Here is a 19682-nt window from a genome sequence, read left to right on the forward strand (position 1 = left end):
CATCCACCACGTTTAGTACTGGGGGGGTGGCTAAGGGCCTGTGTTGTGGAAGGTCCAAGAACACAGAGTCTCTTTTTGGACTGCGAGTAGTCTTGACTCTCCCATTGGAGATGCTCCCTTAAGGTATGCAGTGTTTCCCCCAAAGGAAAAATCCTCTGGGGGAGAGGCTGAAGGAATGGATTCCTCTACATCAGAATCCTCATATGTGGAGAGGGGCTGCATGTCTTCATAGTAAGATGCATCGGATTTATCTGACTCTTGTTCAGACATAACTATTGTAGACAAATCTCTTTTCCTTTTTGAGGGAGTGGCTTGGCTTCCCCTAATCGGCATGATAAGATCTTCTGCCATTTTAAGCATTTGAGACTAAGGCAAGAGAGCAGGCACCTGAGAAAGGGTAGTCCGTTTCTTGGGTGTGGTTCGATCCCTGGACCTAAGGAACTCGGTTGTTTTCGAAAGAATGAAAGCCATGAAAGAAGGCGCTGGTTTATGTTGGGATTTGGTGTTGCGGAGGACTTCCTCGTTAGCCGGTGTCTGCACAGCAGCTCCGGATCCATCCAAGGTAGAGACGTTTGCAGGATCCTTAGACAAAGAAAAGTTCTGCGGCATACTGGCCTCAAAGGATCTCGGTAGCGGCCAACGAATTAACTGAAGCAGGCATCAGGAGCTGCGAAAGCACCTCACTGAGTTCCGGAGGACTGACTACCAGCTTAACGGAAGCTTCATCGGAAGGTTTGGTCCTGTGCTGTCTGTCTCTGCCTTTATCTTTTTGTTTTTTCGGAAGATCTGCTGTCGGATGGCTTAGCAAAGCCATATTGGAATTCGAAGACTGTAAACAGAAACATCTGGCTACAATAAGGGCCTGACAACGAATAATTCTGGCATTAAAGCACAAAGGCAACAACAAGGGACATTGTGGTCTGGGCCTAGACAAGTGACACAGTAAGAGTGGAAGTCCCGGTGTGGTATTTGCTTTCCACAGGCGAGACAATTATTAACTTTTTCTGTCATCAGTTAGTGCAAGAAAAAGAGGATCCCCAATGGGGTACTTAGCTTTCGAAGACTTCAACTTCAATTCAGAAACGAAACTCAGGTAGCGGCCGACCAGCACCTGCGTGAACTGCTTCTGCTTCGGGCTCCACACAAGAAAGACTGATGTTATGGAGTCGGATGCCTTCCTTTATACCACTGATGACCTGATGTCAATCCTCAAGTGACAGCAATCAATGCAGAAATACTAAGTCTCTGGTATTCAGGCTGGCCGAGGGCCAAATGTGATGACTGCAATAGTGAAACACGATGAACATCAGGGATTGGGAGGAGTAGCAGAGACATTTTCCACAAATCCATGCAGGACAGCTCTAGCAAATCCTGCTCTAGACCTGGAGACAATATCCAATTTGTAGTGTTTAGTAAAGGTATGAACAGATGACCATGCATCTGCCTCCAAAATGGAAGCTGTATCCAGACCTTTAAAGGCGGGTTCAGAAGAAGACACAGCTCTAGTAGAGTGTGCCTGAAATGGAGAAGGAAGATCCTTCCCACTTGTGCTGTAACACAAGGTAATTGCTTTAGAAATCCAGAAGGAAATAGTTTGCTTAGAAACAGGATGCCCCAGGGCTCTTGGGCGATAAGAAATAAAAAGCCTATCAGATTTACAGATGGACTTGGTTTTAGCCAAGTAGTATCTGAGCTGTCTGTGCACATCTAATGTGTGAAGTATCCCTTTCTCTAGATGACTGTGGAGAAGGGAAGAAGGTAGAAAAGGTTGACAGCCTGATTTACTGATGGTGCATTCACCACATTCGGCATGAAAGATGGGTTGGTATGAAGAGATACCCTGTGCCGATGGAAAAATGTAAAAGGAGAGGACGCCATGAGGGCTTGAAGATTATAAACCCTTCTGGCTGAGGTGATAGCCACCAGGAGCACAGTTTTCCAAGTGCAATGTTGGAAAGAAGAGGTGTTAGCTGGTTCACAAGGAGCTAGAGTAAGTTTTTCCAGCACAAAGTTGAAGTCCCAAGGAGGGGAAACTGGCTTTTTTGGTGGTCTAATGTGTAAAACACTTCAGGAACAACCTGACTTCTAACCTGGATGCCAAGGGAGGAGTCAAAGGTAAATATGTTGAGATGGCAGACAAATGTACCTTGATGGAGGAGTATGTCAGGCCACCTTTCATTAGATCACACAGGTTAGATAGGACCAGACGGTGGTTGTAATTTGTTGCTTCCATCTGGATCGATAGGATTTTCTGGTAGTGGGTATTCTGGCCTCCTGCAGAACCTGTAGCACATTCTCAGTGTAAAGGTATCTAAAGGGAATCAAAGCCCTATCACCCACAGAGTTAGATACAAGGCAGACATCTGAGGATGTATTAGAATTCCCTTGTCCTGTGTGAGTAGGTCCCATCCTGACGGGTAACTTGTGATGATTGCCCTTGGCTAAGTGATGAAGAAGAGGGAACCAATGCTGAATTGGCCAAAGAGGAGTCACCAGCAACATTTTCGGTTGCTCTTTCAGAATTTTCAGAAGAACTTTCTGTATTAATGGGAAGGGGAGAATGCATACACAAACATCCCCTTCCAAGGAAAGGAAAGAGCGTCCACCTTCCATGTCCCAGAGGTTGAAATCCTGGTACAATACTTGGGAAGCGGTCTGTTCATGGGGAAGGCAAAGAGATCTACCTGTGGAGTACCTCATCGAAGGAACAGATCCAGGAACACATCCTTGTTTAATATCCATTCGTGGGATTGGGTCATAGACCTGCTTAATGAATCTGCCATCACTTTCTGAACTGATGGGATGTAAACGGCATGAAGAGAAACCTGACCGTGTTGAGCAATCACCCAGGCATACAGAGCCAGTCTGCAAAGGATGTAGGACTTTGTCCCTCCCTGCCTGCTGATGTACCAGAGGACTGTGGTGTTGTCTGTGAACCATCTCAGCACTCCTGGTATGATTCTGGACTTGAACATTTTTAAGGCAAAAATCAACATCCGCATTTCTTTGATGCTGATATGCACCTTTGACAGGGGGAGTCCAGACAACTCTCACCCTCCAACTCCAAAGAGTTGCACCCCTACCTGTGTCCGACACATCTGTGTACAGATCCTGGTTGGATATTAGTGGCTGGAGGAAGGCTTGGGGTTTTTTTGTAACCTGTGAGATTCATCATTGTAATTCTTTTGTTAAACAGGACAAGAGTGGAATCATGAACTCCAAGGATGAAGGTGTTGCTTCCAGACTGTCCTCAGAAACCACTGAAATTTCCTCATGTGTAGCCTTGCCAAGGATACCATGGGTAAGGTGGAAGTCATGTAACCAAGGAGACGAAGGAACTGCCTGGCAGTTATGGATCGTAGTAGTTATGGACTGTAGTGTAGGATTATTTCCTGAAAATAAGTGGAGAGAGAGAGGGTTTTTTCTAGAAGTAGGCAGGCCATCATTTGGACCATAAGAATTCTGCATCTCAGGAAGACATAGCCCTGGGAGGGGGTCATAGAGGATTTTTGAAGGTTTATGGTTAAACCCCAGGCTCCTCAGAAGGGACATAGTGTAGTCCAGGTGGTCCTGTACTAGCTTTGGGGATGAAGCCTGGCTGAGGAGGTCATCCAGGTAAGGAAAAATTTGAATATACTGCATTCTGCAGAAGGCTATTGCATGGGCCAAACATTTTGCGAACATTCTGGGAGCCGTAGAAAGACCAAATGGCAAAGCACAGAACTGAAAGTGAGAAGAATCCACAGAGAACTGAAAGAATTTCCTGAAGTGAAGATGAATGGGAATATGGAGATAGGCATCTATTATATCTAAGGACACCATGTATGCCTGAAGCAGAACCAAGGGACGGAAAGTAGGAAGAGTTAGCTTGTGAAAGGAAGGGACCTTCAAAAAGGTGTTTAGATGAGGCAAATCAAAGATAGGCCTCCAGGTGAATTCCTTCCTGGGAACCAGAAACATTCAGGAGTAGAATCCTTTACCTTTTTGATTTGGAGGCACCTCCTGAATGGTACATTGGGATAGCAGGGAATGCAGGACAGAAGAAACCTATTTGGTACCAAGCGAGTTGTGGGATACCTTTGAGGTTGGCAGGGATTACTAAACCATGAAACAGCCTTGTTTGAGAATGGTAAGCACCCAGCAGTCCTGGGTTATCTGTTGCCAAGCTGAGAAAGATAGGGTTAAGTGAAGGGAGAGAGGGGTATTGGGGTTTATGGCCTGGTAGTCACAGGCTACCAGGTTTTGACTGAAAGGACTGCTTTTGAGAAGGAGTGGAAGAAGATATTGCAGAGGCCTGTTTTCTGTTGTCCTTTTTCCCCCCTGGGAGAGTGACACTTAGAGGCCTTTCTCACAAAGGTGGCCCCACCTAGATAATTCCTCTTGAAGCAGGGAACCGGAGAAACTAAAATGTGCTTGAGGTCTTGTAACTCATTCCCCTTTTCCTTAAGGGCTTTGAATAATTCCACAGCTGGAGAGCCAAATAAGGCCTTGTTGTCTAAAGGGGCACCCATAAGCTTTGCTTTAATATAATCTGGCAGAGGTTTCAATCTAAGCCAATACCACCGCCTTAAGACAGATCCTGATCCTGCTGCCCTGGCTGAGGCTTCCATAACATCATAACTGCACTTAATACAGTGCCTAATAACCCTGGATATTTTTACCTTATTAGGGGAATCTGAAACATCTGAAATAAGTTTTACAGCATCTGCCATGAGAGCTAGGGAGTATTTTGCCATATGGGTTTGGCAATTCATGGCTCTGAAAGCCAGAGTGGCACATGTATTAGCCTTCTTGCCTAACCTCTCCATAATTGTACTCTCTTTATTAGAGGGGAGTAAAGAAGTAGAGGGTAGCAATTTGGAAATTTTATCTGCAGCTACAGAAATGGTTGAGGGATCCACTGAAGGGGCCTTAAAGAAAAACTTAGCATCCTCAGGGACTTTATAAAATCTGTCAGGGCATTCAGAGTCTGGAGGTTGGCAGTTTGGAGATTTTGACACAGCAGAAAAGGCATACAAAAATGCAGGCAGTACAGGGAAAATGGCAGAGGGATTAGGGGACTCCATCTGTAAGACGTCATAATACTTCTTTTGGGTTTCAGAGACCTGACAGCAGTCCCATTTCAAGAAATCCTTCATCTGCGCAATGGTCTCCCCAAATGTAATTTCTTCCCCAGGAGAATCTGTGCCATTACATTCCTCCTCTGAGGAGGCATAGCCCAGAGGAGAAGCAATCTGTGAGGAGTAAACTAATGACTCATCCTCAGATGAGTCTTCCTCAGGACAGACTTCTTGCACAGGCTTTTTCCCAGGAGTGGAAGGGGGTAGGGCCTGGACAGGAGCAGTGGAATGGCATAAAGGCATTAAAGAGGCCTTGTGTAAAGGCCTCCCAGACAGGAGTTTGGTCGGAAGGCATTGCTTGTTGGCCAGAAGAAATATGCTTTGTCTTCTACCTTTTCTTCTTAGGCACCTCAGACATACGATGGAAGGAAGGAGGTCCAAATGGCGGGTGACATTCAACGACATCCGAGAGAACATCTTCCTGAACCACTGTCTGGGTAACGCCATGCGGGCCTTTGAAAATAAGCCATGGTACTCCCCCCGGCGACCAGTTCAGACACCTGCAATTCCCACTGGGACATGCTCACAGACTCCTTGACGGCTTCCCCCAAGGTACCTATCGAAGGAGAGACTGCAATTTCAGATGCGGCCTCAGGGCCTTCATTTGCCTCATGAGGGAAGCCTGGAATACAGGGAGCAGCCAAAGGTGCAGTCCGAGATTTCTAGGCCTTTTTTGGTTTGCGGCTCTTCCGAAGGGCCTGATGCCGGGTCCATATCTCGCGCAAGGCACTTCAGGTGCTGGTTTTCTAAGTACAGCCTAAGGGAAGAGAGATGGCTCCTAAGGCCTTGCAAATATCACAAGATGTATGGTTGTGTTCTGGGCCTAAGAAAAACAGAGCTCGTGAGCGTCTTTATGTGGAATCTGCCTTCCACACTGACACTTGCCCTTCCTAGCTGACATTAACTCACAAAAAGCAAACACAGTAGCAAATGTAGATAACAAAAAAAACTTATGGGGTACTTATCTGAAGCACTATCGAAGCACAAAGTGACTTTCCAAAGCGAGCGACGACCGGAGATGGCAGTCAAACAGGCTGCAATAAAGTTCTGAGGAAGGTGTGTGCTGATGTCCTCTTTATACCAGACATTCATTTATGGCAGAAGTATGCTGTGTGATGCGGCACTATGCACATACCTTCGCAGTAGCATTTTAACTTTGGTAATAATGACAGAATGTATGAGTTAACTGGAGGCAGACTCCCTCATGTTATGGATACTGCAGCATATGACTAGAAGGATATCTAGACTTAATATGGTCTTCTGTGGGAAAAGATAGGATAAATTAGGTATATATGCTTACAATATTGGTTAAATGCACAGCTCTTAAAGAGCGAGTACCAGACACTGTTAAATCTGTTTTAGTTCCTAAATTATTATACCAAAATAAATGGAAAGTATCAAAATCTGAATGAGCTCTGCTCTAGTGAAGGAATAATCATTAAAAACTGGCTAAATGTAAATGGGAATTTGGCAAGCAGTTTTAGGTTCAGTTTGTTAATATCACACCTAATTATTTTTGCGGCAATGATTGGATTTAACTTGTGTGAAGCCAATGTGCCATGGAATAGAAAAAAATGCGACATTACATTAAGGATTTTTTTTTTTACTGGTTAAATAATATGACTAGTAAAGTTACAAAGCATTTCTCTCACTGTAATTCCATTAGTACAGCAATAAATATAACTAAATACATATTACATAACAGCAAGTGAAGAAAGTAAAGATTTATTTTCTGTACTTACTATTTTAAGAGATCTGTAAAATGTAGGTAAATCTTCTGTAACAGTAGGATTTTACACCTCATACATTAGGACCTCAACTATAAAATCTTTCCCAGGCTGTCATACATCTTGCACCCTACCCCTTCTAAGACACATCACCCTCCAGTTCTTCAATGTTGCTGTAGAAAACAAATCCAGACTGCCTTTTTTCACATGTGAGCATGGAGTGGTTTACAAGTGGTCGTTACCATCACTGGTATGTGAGAAATCATTTTTTTCTACTTTACTCTATACTTTCTTTCAATATGGTGACTTAGTATTTTAAAACCCAACTTTCCTTGGCATCACTGGGCCTTTAGGCTTTTGTGGAAGGGTCACCTAAACCATTGTTTAAAAATGTGTCTAAGGTAGGGCAATGCCACCAACCAGAGGGCACAAGTGGTGAGTAACTTGTTTAGGAGAGGGGCAAACTACTTCCCAATTCTATACATTTTGGGGGGATTTAAACTCACCACTGGCAAAAAGGAAAACTCCAAAACTACTTAATGAAACAGGCCCTTTTAGGACAACCACCAACTTGCAACTAAGGCCTTCAATGATCAGTGGGCATCACAGCATCCATTCTGGTTCATTCTCATAACGTAGCTCAAACAATTAAAAAAAACTTGGAGTAAAAATTCTTAAAAAGGGCGACTTTTCAACAACCATCATTAAATTTGTTTTTTTCTATTTAATTTACATACCTTACAGCAGGGATAACTAGATTACAGAAATGATAAAACCAGGAAAAGAGCAATACATCGCACTGATGTCCAGAAAATCACTATTTAGCACTTTTGTCGGCTATAAAGCCAAAAGACTTATTCAGAATAAAATTAAATCCATCCAAAACAGTTTAAATAAAACCACATCACATCCTGTGACATCAGTAATTCAACTTCCTACAATCTTTTAAAGCAGCAACTACCCACAAATCAGTTTTACACACAATTTGTATTCTTCGTTAAAAACATGCTTCCAACTTCTTAACTAAATGAAATGTAATTTGTTAATATAGAAATCACTTAAAGTTGTTTAAAAACATCGGACAGTAAAAATAAATACTGTGAACACAAGCAATATAAATACACTCATATTCATACTGTCATGTGTTGCTCTCACATGTGAAAATCTGCTTTTAGTTTTAAATATCTGGAAATGGACACCATTTCATTAAGCCCTGGGGGGTAAGTGGCATTGCATCTAAGCTGCCAAATAAGCTCCCTATATTCAAGAAATAGATCGATCATGCCCCCCTCCCCTTATTTCAAACTTGTTCAAGGGCAATGAATTTGAAATGATGGTCAGAAAACTCCATTATGTGCTTCCACAGCGCACTCTTGTTGTTTTTCTAATATCATACATGTGTTGCTAAATTCATTTGTTAAGGCTCTTGATTGTTTTCCCTATATAAAACTGTTGTCACTGCTGGCAGATAGCTACATATATCAAACATTTACTGGTACAATATAATTTTTTTTAAGAAATACCCTTCCATAGCCCAAGATGTTAATTACCTCGTTTTTTAAAATGTAGGGGCATTGTGTGCAGCGGCCACATTTCCTCATCCAACCTTTCATCTCTCCTGAGGAATTTATTTCTAATAAATTCTTGATGGACTTGTTTCTTTTGTACACAATCAATGGCTTATCCCCCAGTTTACTTCTGCAGTGTTGGTCACAGTCAAATAACACCCAATTCTGATTTCTTTTATTCTCCCATAAAGAGGGTTAAATGATAATACCAATGCGGCCTCAAAAGGTTGTTCACTTTTAAACCCAGGGCCAACTTCTACCCATCGCCTTTCTTCCTGTGCCATTTTGCCTAACAATGCAAAAAAGTACCCGTCCAACCTCTTGTTTACCACCTCATTCAAAATAGGTTCAATAAACTGTCTTGGGTACCCTCGTTTTCTTAACATGTCCTTTAATACAGTCACTTTGTCTAAAAATACCTGATGGTCACTAATCATCCTCGCCAAGCTAACTCCCTGCCCCTTCACCAAAGATCTCTTTTGGTGTAAAAGGTGAATACTACTGAAGTGCAAAAGGGAGTTGGAGTGTGTTGGCTTCGATATAAAGAGGATGTAAATGTGTGCTTCACCCTATCTTTGGCAATAGTAATGCCCAAAAAATGAATCCTCTCTTCATTAGTTCCCATGGTGAATTTTAAAAAACTAGTACTTGAGTTTAGAAAATCAAAAAATTCCTGTAATACATTGTATGTGCCTTCCCAAAAAATAAGTATGGCATCAAGGTAACGACCGTAGAATTTACAATATCTAAAAAATCCACAGCTAAAAACAAGGGACATTTCCCATTGGGCAAAAACAACATTGGTAAATAGGGGGGGCGCATGCCGCCCCCATGGCCACCCCTGAGTTTTGCTTAAATAACTGACCTTCAAAAAGAATGTAATTACTCTTAAGAATAAGGTCCATTATAGTCCTATACATCAAAATTCTTGAGTGGCTGATGTGAGTGTCTCCACATAGGAAATCATAAAACATCATGATGCCCTCCTTGTGGGGAATAACAGTGAATAAATGTATTACAGGAATTTTTTGATTGCCCTTTGCAATAAGGGGAGGGGGGTACGACTGATCTATTTCTTGAATATAGGGAACTTATGTGGCAGCTTAGATGAAATGCTACTTACCTCCCAGGGCTTAATGAAATGGTGTCCATTTCCAGCTATTTAAAACTAAAAGCAGATTTTCTTTTCCTGGTTTTATCAGTTTGGTGTTTTTCGTTATAGATTACAGAAATGGTCCACTTTAGGACAAGAGGAAATCACGTATGCTCACAGAACAAATTTAGTTTTCAAAATGCTAGCAATAAAGGTGGTTAAATGTAACTTGTTTATTGGATGAACTAAATATATGGCACTCGAGTCAGAGATTACACTGATTTAAAAATAAGGTAAACATTACAAACCAAAATAAGATCACTAGTCAAATTAACAACGGAAGTCCATTTTAAATTATAAACAGTATCACAAATTTACCAAGAATTAAGGGAGTGTACACATTCTCTTTACCTTTATTCACAAACTGCAGCAAACCAGGTTAACAGATCTGCAGCTAGTTACCATGCTAGAACCCACCACTGTTCCTTGTTTCACAGTTTCCAGTGGTTTGAATTCAACCAATATCTGTCTCTAACTGAACTAAAATTAGTCCATAAAATAATACATAACCAATAATGCCCCTCACATGCTTACATTCAGGAATCTCACAAACTACAGTGACCTTAGGTCAATGCATATACTTCTCATAACTACATTGAAAATAAAAATACACCTAATGGCTCAGGCTTCTCTGTCCAAGGTCGCAAGCTCTGAAGCAAGGGTTCCACTTGAAGTGCAGCAAACGTCTTTAAAGCAGGCATTCAAAATCTACTTGTAAAAGACTATCTGCATACTAACTTGACAAGCCTCTCTGAAAATGTTGGCACATCCTAATTAAAATTACTAAACTTTCTCTTGTTAGGATATCTATACATTACCTGATGATACTGGATAACGAAACCTGTGATTAACATTAACACATGCTAATATTAAGCAATCATTTTTTCCGATACTGGTGCTTTACTTTTTCTCTCATACTTCTGCACTACTTGCATTTTAATTGCGCCTTACAAATTTCTGTTATTTGCTCAAAGTGCCTAATCTCTATATAGCCTGCTTCTATTATTTTTAAACTAGTATTTTTCCAAGGTAAGCTGAATCATGTACACTCATTAACTTGACTGGTAAAGTACAGTTGTGTACACTTACCATAAATGTAAATGTTCCGAGTGTATTCACTGTTGCAGTCATTACATCTGGGTAATCTGCCGGCAGGTTGTCCTCAGTCGGCCTGAATAACAAAGTCTTGGGTCCTGCGTCGGTTGCTGTCTCCTCTTCCATGACGTCAAGTCGTCAGGGGTATAAAACATGCAGCCGATGCCATTTTATTCAGTTTTTCTTGCCCCAGATTGTCAGGTGCCCCCCAAATGGGGAGCAAAAAAAAAAAAAAAAAAAAAATATATATATATATATATATATATATATATATATATATACACACACACACATATATATATATATATATATATATACATATATATATATATATATATATATACACATATATATATATATATATATATATAAAATATATAAATAGACAAAAATATATGTAAATGCACTTTTAGCAACATAAACTTTACCTTCATCTAACAGCAAATACACCACAAAGGCTTTAGTATATAGTGAAGGAAAGAAAAGGTATAGAAAAGGGGGATGGTGGGTGGGTAACCTGGACTGCAACAGTGAATACACTCGAACATCTACATTTATGGTAAGTGTACACAAATGTACTATGTTCTTCGTGTTTCACTGTTTCAGTCATTACATTTGGGTAGAATCCCAAAGCTATGGATAGGAGGATGGAACTAAACAGTATTAGGAGCGGCTATAAGGCCCTGCAGAACTGCAGTGGCAAAGCCTGCCCTGGATTTGGAGAAGAGAGGCAAATGATAATACTTTGTGAAGGTATGAACAGAGCTCCAAGTAGCGGCCTCTAGAATGTCTTTGGCTGGAACCGCTCTGAGAAAAGCTGCTAAGGTAGAGGCAGCCCTGGTGGAATGAGACCTGATCCCCTTGGGCACAGGTTTACCATGGTGCAAGTAGCAGAAACGAATGCAGTGGCTTATCCACTTAGAAATAGTCTGCTTTGATATACCCTTCCCCTCTGACCCTGCAGCAAATGCTACCAGTAGTTGCTCAGACTTTCTTAGAGATTTTGTCCTGTTTAAGTAGAATCTTAGTTGTCTGTGCATGTCCAATGAATGCAGAATACGCTCCCCCTTGTTCTGCGGATTTGCGTAAAATGTTGGCAGGTGAATTGTCTGGTTAAGAGCCACACTGGATACCACCTTAGGCATGAAAGAAGGATTGGGCCTGAGGGACACCCTGTCTGGGTAAAATATAATAAAAGGCTCCACAGCTATGAGAGCCTGTGGTTCTGAAACCCTTCTTGTTGAAGCGACTGCCAAGAGAAAAGCTGTTTTCCAAGATAGAAATTTTATATCCGCAGTAGCTGAAGGTTCAAAAGGAGGCAGGGTGAGTTTTTTCAGCACAAAATTGAGGTCCCATGCAGGAGTTGGGGATCTTCTGGGAGGCCTTAAATTTTTGGCCCCTCTAAGATACTGTTTAAGCAGAGGATGAGAAAAGAGGGGAGGCTCTGTGTTGTAATGAGCCAAGATGGCAGAGGCATGGATTTTTATTGAAGAAAAAGATAGGCCCTTGTCAAGCATCTCAGTCAAATATTGTAAAATCTGTGGAATATTGGGCTTTACTGTGTCTCTTCCTTGTGCTTGGTTCCAAGCACAGAATCTCTTCCATTTATCATCATAAGATTTTCTAGTACTAGGCCTCCTGGCTTCCAAAATGACATCCATCTCAGATTTACTGAGAGGTGTTGTTTGAATAATTAAATGATCAGCCATGCTGCAAGGTTCAGAGTTTGGAGCGGAGTGTGCAGAATTTGATTGTTCTGCTGAGACAGTAGATGAGGTATCTGAGGCAAGTACCAAGGGGGAAGTTGAGATATGTTCCTTAGAAGTGGGTACCAGTGTTGGCGAGGCCAGTCCGGAGCAACTAGAATCATTTTTGTTTTTTCCTGTTTGACTTTTAGTAGGACCTTGGAGAGAAGAGGCAGAGGAGGAAAGGCATAGACTGATAGGTTTTTCCAGCTGAAGGATAGGCCATCCACTTTCCATGCTTTTTTGTGATGAGTTCTTGTGCAGAATTTGCCCAACTGACAATTTTGGGTCGAGGCAAATAGATCTGTGTCTGGGCTCCCCCATTTCTGTGTTAACATGCTGAAGATTTGTGGATCCAGTTTCCATTTGTGCGAATCCATAATATTTCTGCTTAGGTCGTCTGCCAGAGTATTTTGTTTTCCTGGCAGGAATTGAGCTTGAAGATGTATTTGGTAAGTCAAAGCTGTGTTCCACAATGTCATGGCTAGTCTGCAAAGGGGGTAGGAATATGTACCCCCCTGCTTGTTTATGTACCACATAACCGTGTTGTTGTCCATCCTTATCAGTAGGTGCCCTGGATGAAGTAAGTCCTTGAAGGCTGTCAGATCATTCTGAACAGCTAGCATCTCTTTCTAGTTGATATGCAGATGCATTTGTTTTAGGCTCCATTTGCCCTGAATGCATCTCCCTGACAGGTGGGCCCCCCAAGCATAGTCTGATGCGTCTGTAGTTAGGGTTTGGGTGGCAGGGCGTAGAGTGAATGACAGTCCCTTGTTTTGGTGACATGTCTCTGCCCACCAAAGAAACTCCTGATGTAGGCAGAGAATGAGAGGAATCAGTTTCCGGACTGTGACAATGTTGGCTCCATAAACTTTTTAGGTACCACTGAAGTTTCCTCATATGCAGTCTCGCATATGGAATTAGTAGAATGCGGGATGCCATGAACCCCAAAGCCTGCAGAATTTGTCTTGCAGATAACTGGGTTTTTGTTGCCATCTGTTTGAAATATATTGTCAGTTGCCTTTGTTTGTGTGGTGTAAGATAAGCCATCTAGACAGTTGTATTCAAGCTTGCACCCAGGAATGTAATTATCTGAGAGGGTACCAGTTGGGATGTCTTTTTGTTTATTGTGTACCCTAGGCATGGTAGAAACCTTTTTACAAATGCCAGATGTTGAAGAAGAGTTTCCTTGTCCTCTGCTTGAATGAGACAGTCGTCCAGATAAGGATAAATTTGAATGCTTTTTTGTCTGCAAAATGCAATTACTGGTACCAGGTACTTTGTAAAGACCCTGGGCGCAGTAGATAAGCCAAAGGGCCATGCAGAGAATTGGTAATGCAAAAAACCTGCCTTGAAGCAGAGGTATCTTCTGCATGATTCCCTTATTGGGATATGCAGGTATGCCTCTTTTAAATCTAGAGTCACTAACCAAGCGTTCCTGCCCAGCATAGGCAGTAGCTGTTGTAAAGTCAGCATTTTGAATTTTGGAATGTCCAGGAACGTGTTCAAAATCGATAAGTCCAGTATTGGATGCCAAGAATTGTCTTTTCTGGGTACCAGGAAAAGTCTTGAATAAAAACCTTGTCCTTTTTCCTTTTCTGGTACTGGTTGAATAGCCCCCATATCCATGAGGGACATAACTTGTTTCTGAGCCTCTGCCCACTGATTTTGTGGCAGATCTGGCCATCCGTTTGGAATTGGCTAAGTATGGAAATGAAATATGTACCCCTGGGATACTAAGTTCAATACCCACTTGTCCTGGATAATTAACTGCCAATTTTGAAGATGAAATGCTAGTCTTCCCCCCAAGGGGGCTGCCAAAAGATAAGTGCTTGGTGATGGTAGAGGAAAGTCATTGAGACTGCTTATTGTAGGGTTGTGCTTTGTTTCCTCCAGATTTGGAGGTGGAGGCACCCCACTGCTTTGATCTGTAAGAACCCTGTGATTGGTATCTGGAGCCTTTTGAGAGCCTGGATTTGCCTTGAGTGGCTCTGTTGGACACAGGAAAGGACCAATTTTTAGTAGGCCAGTGCCTACTAAACCTGGGTGGCTGCACTTGCAAGAAATCTTTTACAGTTTTCATAGATTTAGCTTTGTCTTCCATTTTCTTTAAAACCTCTTCTGCCTTATTACCAGAGTATCATGCTGCAAGGGAGCATCCAACAATTTAGCTTTAACATGATCAGGCAGATTTTGCTCCTTGAGCCAGGCATGCCTTCTAATCACAGATCCAGTCACTGCGGCCCTGCAAGAGGCCTCCAAGGAATCAAAACCACATTGCAAAGTATGCTTTCCAACCTGTTCTGCTGAATGCAATAATTCCTGTAACTTTATTTTCCACACAATCAGAAATCAACATCATTTTCTGTTTCAGTAAACCCATAACATGCTGTTGATATTTAAGCATATGAAACTGGCAGATTAAGGCTCTGATTGCCAAGGTAGCAGACGTATAAACCTTCTTTCCCCATCTATCCAGTGCCCTGGAACCTCTATCAGAGGGGGTAAAATTTTTGGCTGTAGAGGCCTTTACACCCTTGGGACCCTGAAAAATAGTCTCTGGATCAGCAGCAGGATTTTTGAATAGAAATTTGTGGGAGTCAGGAACCTTGTAATATCTGTCTGGCTTACTAGGAGCCGGAGGTAGGGAATCAGGAGCCATGCTTGATTCCGAAAACACATCAACAATGTCTAATACAGGACGTATAGCCAAAGGCCTATGCTGAGGAAGAAGGAAATCCCTAAGCCTCTTTTTTGATTTAGAGAAGTCCTGACTCTCCCAGTGAAAATGTTCCCTTAAAGTATGCAAAGTCTCTCCAAAAGGACTAATCCTCAGGAGGAGATGCAGATGGGATGGATTCCTCTGCATCAGAATCCTTATAGGGTGGAACAGAAAATTCCTGATCAGAAGAGGAATCAGAAGAAATGGAAACCTGATCTGAAGATTCATAATCAGTGCCTTGCCTCTTAGCAGGGGGGGCTGGGAACTCCTTATCAAGGTAATTAAGTCCTCAGCCATTTTGATCATCTGTGTTTTAGGCATACAGGCCTGAGCATGTGGTTCATGCATCATTTTTTTAGACATAGAAGATGTTTTTGACCTTGTTTTTGAGGCTGGCGTCAGTTTAATATAAAAATGTTGAGGCCTGAAAACACCCTCAGAAGCCGGTGCCTGCTCAGCGGCTCTGGAGCCATCCAAGGGAGAGATATCCGTGGGTTCAATACTCTGAGAATCTCGCGGCATACCGGACTCCGAATAGGTCTCGGTAGAGGCCTGTGACTCAAAAGTAGCGGGCATCAGGGGCTGTGAAAGCGCCTGAGTACCGGTGACTGGCTTAGGAGAACCTTCGTCAGTTTTGGACCTCGACGGTTTGTCTCTGTCTTTTTCTTTACGTTTTTTGTGAACTGCAGTAGTTGGATTGCTAACCGACGACATTTCAGGATAATTAAATCTTGATCCAAAATATTTAGAAGCAAAACTATACCGACGCTTAACTCTAACTCTTAAATCTAACACAAAACCGACAGCAAGGCATGTTATGATCTGGGCCTAGGCAAGGAATACAGTACAAATTAAAATCCTTATGAGGTATTTGCTTCCCACAAGTAATGCAATTATTAACTTTTACTGACATCGGTAAGTTTCCCCAATGGGGTACTTAGCTTTATTTTGAAAACTTCGGTTCTGAAACTCGAATACGAAAATTTCAGGAGTCGGTCGACCGGCACTTGCGAACTGCTTCTGCTTCGGGCACCGCGCAACAAGAAAGACTGAATAAAATGGCGTTGGCTGCATGTTTTATACCCCTGACGACCTGATGTCATGGAAGAGGAGACAACAACCGACGCAGGACCCAAGACTTTGTTATTCAGGCCGACTGAGGGCAACCTGCCAGCAGATTACCCAAATGTAATGACTGCAACAGTGAAACACAAAGAGCATCTATAGTTAATGCATACTGCATTTAATTTAGGATAACGACTGTCTTGCAGCTTTTCTCCATTCGACTCCAATGATAAAAGAAACTGGCTAGATGGGCATTTTTAGTCATCAACCGATAGCATGCAAGTAAATAAAATAAAATTAATCATTCTAGATTCTATGCATTACAAGGCAAATGCTATGGAATGAAACAAATGACCAAAAAGCATCAGAAAGTAAGAGAAAATTTCTCAGGCAGCACAGTATAGAAAATAAAGCATAATTAGTAACAATATTTGATTCTGTTTTACCTGAAAATAACGCTTTGTAAGTCGAAAGGGTATTCAATTATTCCCGTGGTTGGGACTCGCACTCTGAGCACATCTTGTTGAGTGGGTAGGTAACCAGAATCCGCGATGCGATCCAGATCATTAAGATAGCTAGAGACAGGTAAAACAAGGGAAATTCATGACAGTCACACAATAATCAAATACAAAGGGACAATGGCTAAGTAAGCAAAGGGCAACATGGATACAAAAAGAGTAGTGTGCTATTCTGCCTGTACACAGTGTCCTGCTTTTAATTTCACATAAAATGATCTTACATTAGTCACAGAAGAGCTCTTGAAAATGTCACAGAAAGACTGGACATAGCTTGCCACTTAACAAATGTACATTATAACACTGCTCAAATTTTTTTTTTATAAGGCATTCTTAATTTTCTCATTACTTTAGGTGATACATTCACTAGTGGTGGCCACGCATCAAGTTGAGCACAAACTTCAAGGCTTTTAAGGAAAACAATGAGTTTCCCCAGTAAGAGTGAATGAAAGATAATGCTCTTGCCAGCTCAGGGGTAGCTGGAGGGAATCTATACTTCTGATGGTAGTGCCCAATGTCTTGCAATCAAACTGGGTACTACAAAAGCATGAGCAGCCTGGGGGGACTTGGGAACACCTTAACCCAATACTGAACCCCAGGGGAGTCCAGGGATGCAGAATAATGCACAACAAACAGATCATGGGCACCAAAGATTACTGATGTTTACCTCACAAGTGTGGGTTAATGGTAATATTGCCACAACCTACCTGCCAAAATGGTTCTGGCAGTGGAAAACCATAAACATTTGTGCAAAGGATAAAGCTTACCATGCATCTTACAAGGGGGCAAACACTCTGCACCCCATCTCAACTTATGTCTTCTAGCTCCGAACTACCACATTTAAGGAGAACAGTTTTCTTGAGGTGCAAATTTAGATCTAAGCTACTAGATTCAATGAATTAGGCTCTTCTGAGTCTGGGATATTAGAAAAACAAATGACGCATGACTGCCTTTACTGGAATACAGCTGCAGGACACACGATCCCAGTTCATCTCCAGCATCACAAAACTGCACATGCACAAGCAATGTCCACGGCTATCAAATGAAGCTGGTGGCTTGCTATTTGTATCAACATGGAGTATCCACAGCAAGGTAAGTGGTGAAGGGGGATAGGTGGCAGCAGTTCAGACACCAGATGGAAAGCTGCATATTAAGACCACCAGGAGTATAATGATAGTAATAAAAAAAGAAAAATTATATTTTCAAAGCACACAATTTATCAGAATTTACAGTTTGTACTAAACGCATGATCAAGATTTAAGCTTCTATCTTTAGTCAAATCATGCAGAACTCCCTTTAAAATGCACTTCTACTTATTATCAAATAATACAAAAACTCATCCAGAATAAACTCTGCTACAAATTTAGATTCTTACATCGACATTCTCATTAAATGTTTACAGTGTTAAGAAGAATGGTGGCTTTCAATTCTAGCAAATATCTTCCTTAAACTGGAAAAGGACGTCCCCATCCCACCTGCTATGAGCTAAAAGGTCTTCAGTACATCATTAAATTATCTACTGGTGCACTTTCCAGAACCAGTAGTTGGCATTAATAACACTAGCATGAAAAATTGCTTCAGTTCCAAAAGAAAAAGACAAATGAGTTCAAAAAAGAAAAGATCTGTGCTAGCAAAACAACTACAACAGATTGTTTTTACCTGTACTTACTTTCACATCATTTATTTTTATTCAATCATTTGGTAACTGGGCAAGTGGACTATTTATATATTCACAGGTGGTTACTAGACATGCAGTCCAGGAAACCTTTGAAGAGGCTATATCGAATTTCAAGTTGCCCCACAGCACTGTCTGGTTAACTGACTTGCTCAAGGTTACACAGTAGACAAATGAAGACTAAAGGTATCAAACACTGTACCACAGGAAGTAGCTTAACAGCTCAACACCTCAATCTGTTGCTCTAACTGCCATACTATCTAGTACTTGCTGACTTTTTCAGTTATGACTCAGTCCTCAACGGCAAAGTCAAGCACTGTACACAAGGACATGTGGAGAGCAGCCATTAAACCTGCATGTCTTTAAAAAAAAAATTACCAATAAATAAGAGAAATCCCATGTGGGCAAGAGAACAACATGCTAACATTACACAAGCAGCAACCAGAGTTCAGAAAGTAGAGTTGTGTACACTTAACATAAATGTAGATGTTAGAGTGTACTCACTGTTGCAGTCATCACATTTGGGTTATCTGCCAGGGTATCCCTCGGCCGGCCCGAATACCAGAGATTTAGTATTTCTGCGTCGGTTGCTGTCACTTGAGGACGGACGTCAGATTGTCAGTAGTATAAAGTAAGGAAGTCAATGCCATTACATCAGTTTCTCTTGCCCTAACCTGTCAGGAGCCCCCAAGTAAGCAGCCAGGCTCTGGTGGAAGAACCCCACCAGTGGAAAATAAATACCAACATGTCCCTTGTAAGGAAAGGGGAAAAATAAAAAAGAATGGCAATAAAAGGAGAAAGGGGGATGGAGGGAGGGACACCAGGACTGCAACAGTGAATACACTCGAACATCTACATTTATGTTAAGTGTACACAACTGTACTATGTTCTTCATGTTTCACTGTTACAGTCATCACATTTGGGTTGATTCCTAAAGCTGAAAAAATGGGTGGAGGCAGTCAAGGAAAAGTACAGTTGTGTACCTACCATAAATGTAGATGTTTGAGTGTATTCACTGTTGCAGTCATTACAATTGGGTTATCCTGCTGGCAGGCTACCCGCAGTCGGCCTGAATTCCAAAGTCTAGGTCCGGCGTAGGTTGCTGTCACCTCCTCCCTGACATCAGTGCGCCAGGGGTATAAAAGATGCAGCCGACGGCATTTTCTTCAGTTTTTCTTGCCCCAGATGTCAGGTGCCCCTAAAATGGTAAGCTAAAATATGCCAATAAGCATGCATGCACAAACAACAACTTTTCCTTCATCTACAAGCAAATACACCACATAGGTAGTATAGAACA

The 19682-nt window shown here is 41.8% G+C and overlaps 1 protein-coding gene across 1 annotated transcript in view; it reads right to left on the reverse strand.

Annotated features, from left to right (window-relative positions):
• Nucleotides 1-19682, reverse strand: part of LOC122793121 (guanine nucleotide-binding protein G(q) subunit alpha) — a 2223046-nt gene that overhangs the window by 904989 nt on the left and 1298375 nt on the right. Inside the window, exon 4 of the mRNA XM_044060871.1 lies at nucleotides 16642-16770. Coding sequence (XP_043916806.1) covers nucleotides 16642-16770 — 129 coding nt within the window. The remainder of the gene's footprint in view (nucleotides 1-16641; nucleotides 16771-19682) is intronic.

This window comes from Protopterus annectens, chromosome 2.part0, assembly GCF_019279795.1.
Source record: "Protopterus annectens isolate FY-2018-M chromosome 2.part0, PAN1.0, whole genome shotgun sequence".
NCBI lineage: Eukaryota > Metazoa > Chordata > Ceratodontiformes > Protopteridae > Protopterus > Protopterus annectens.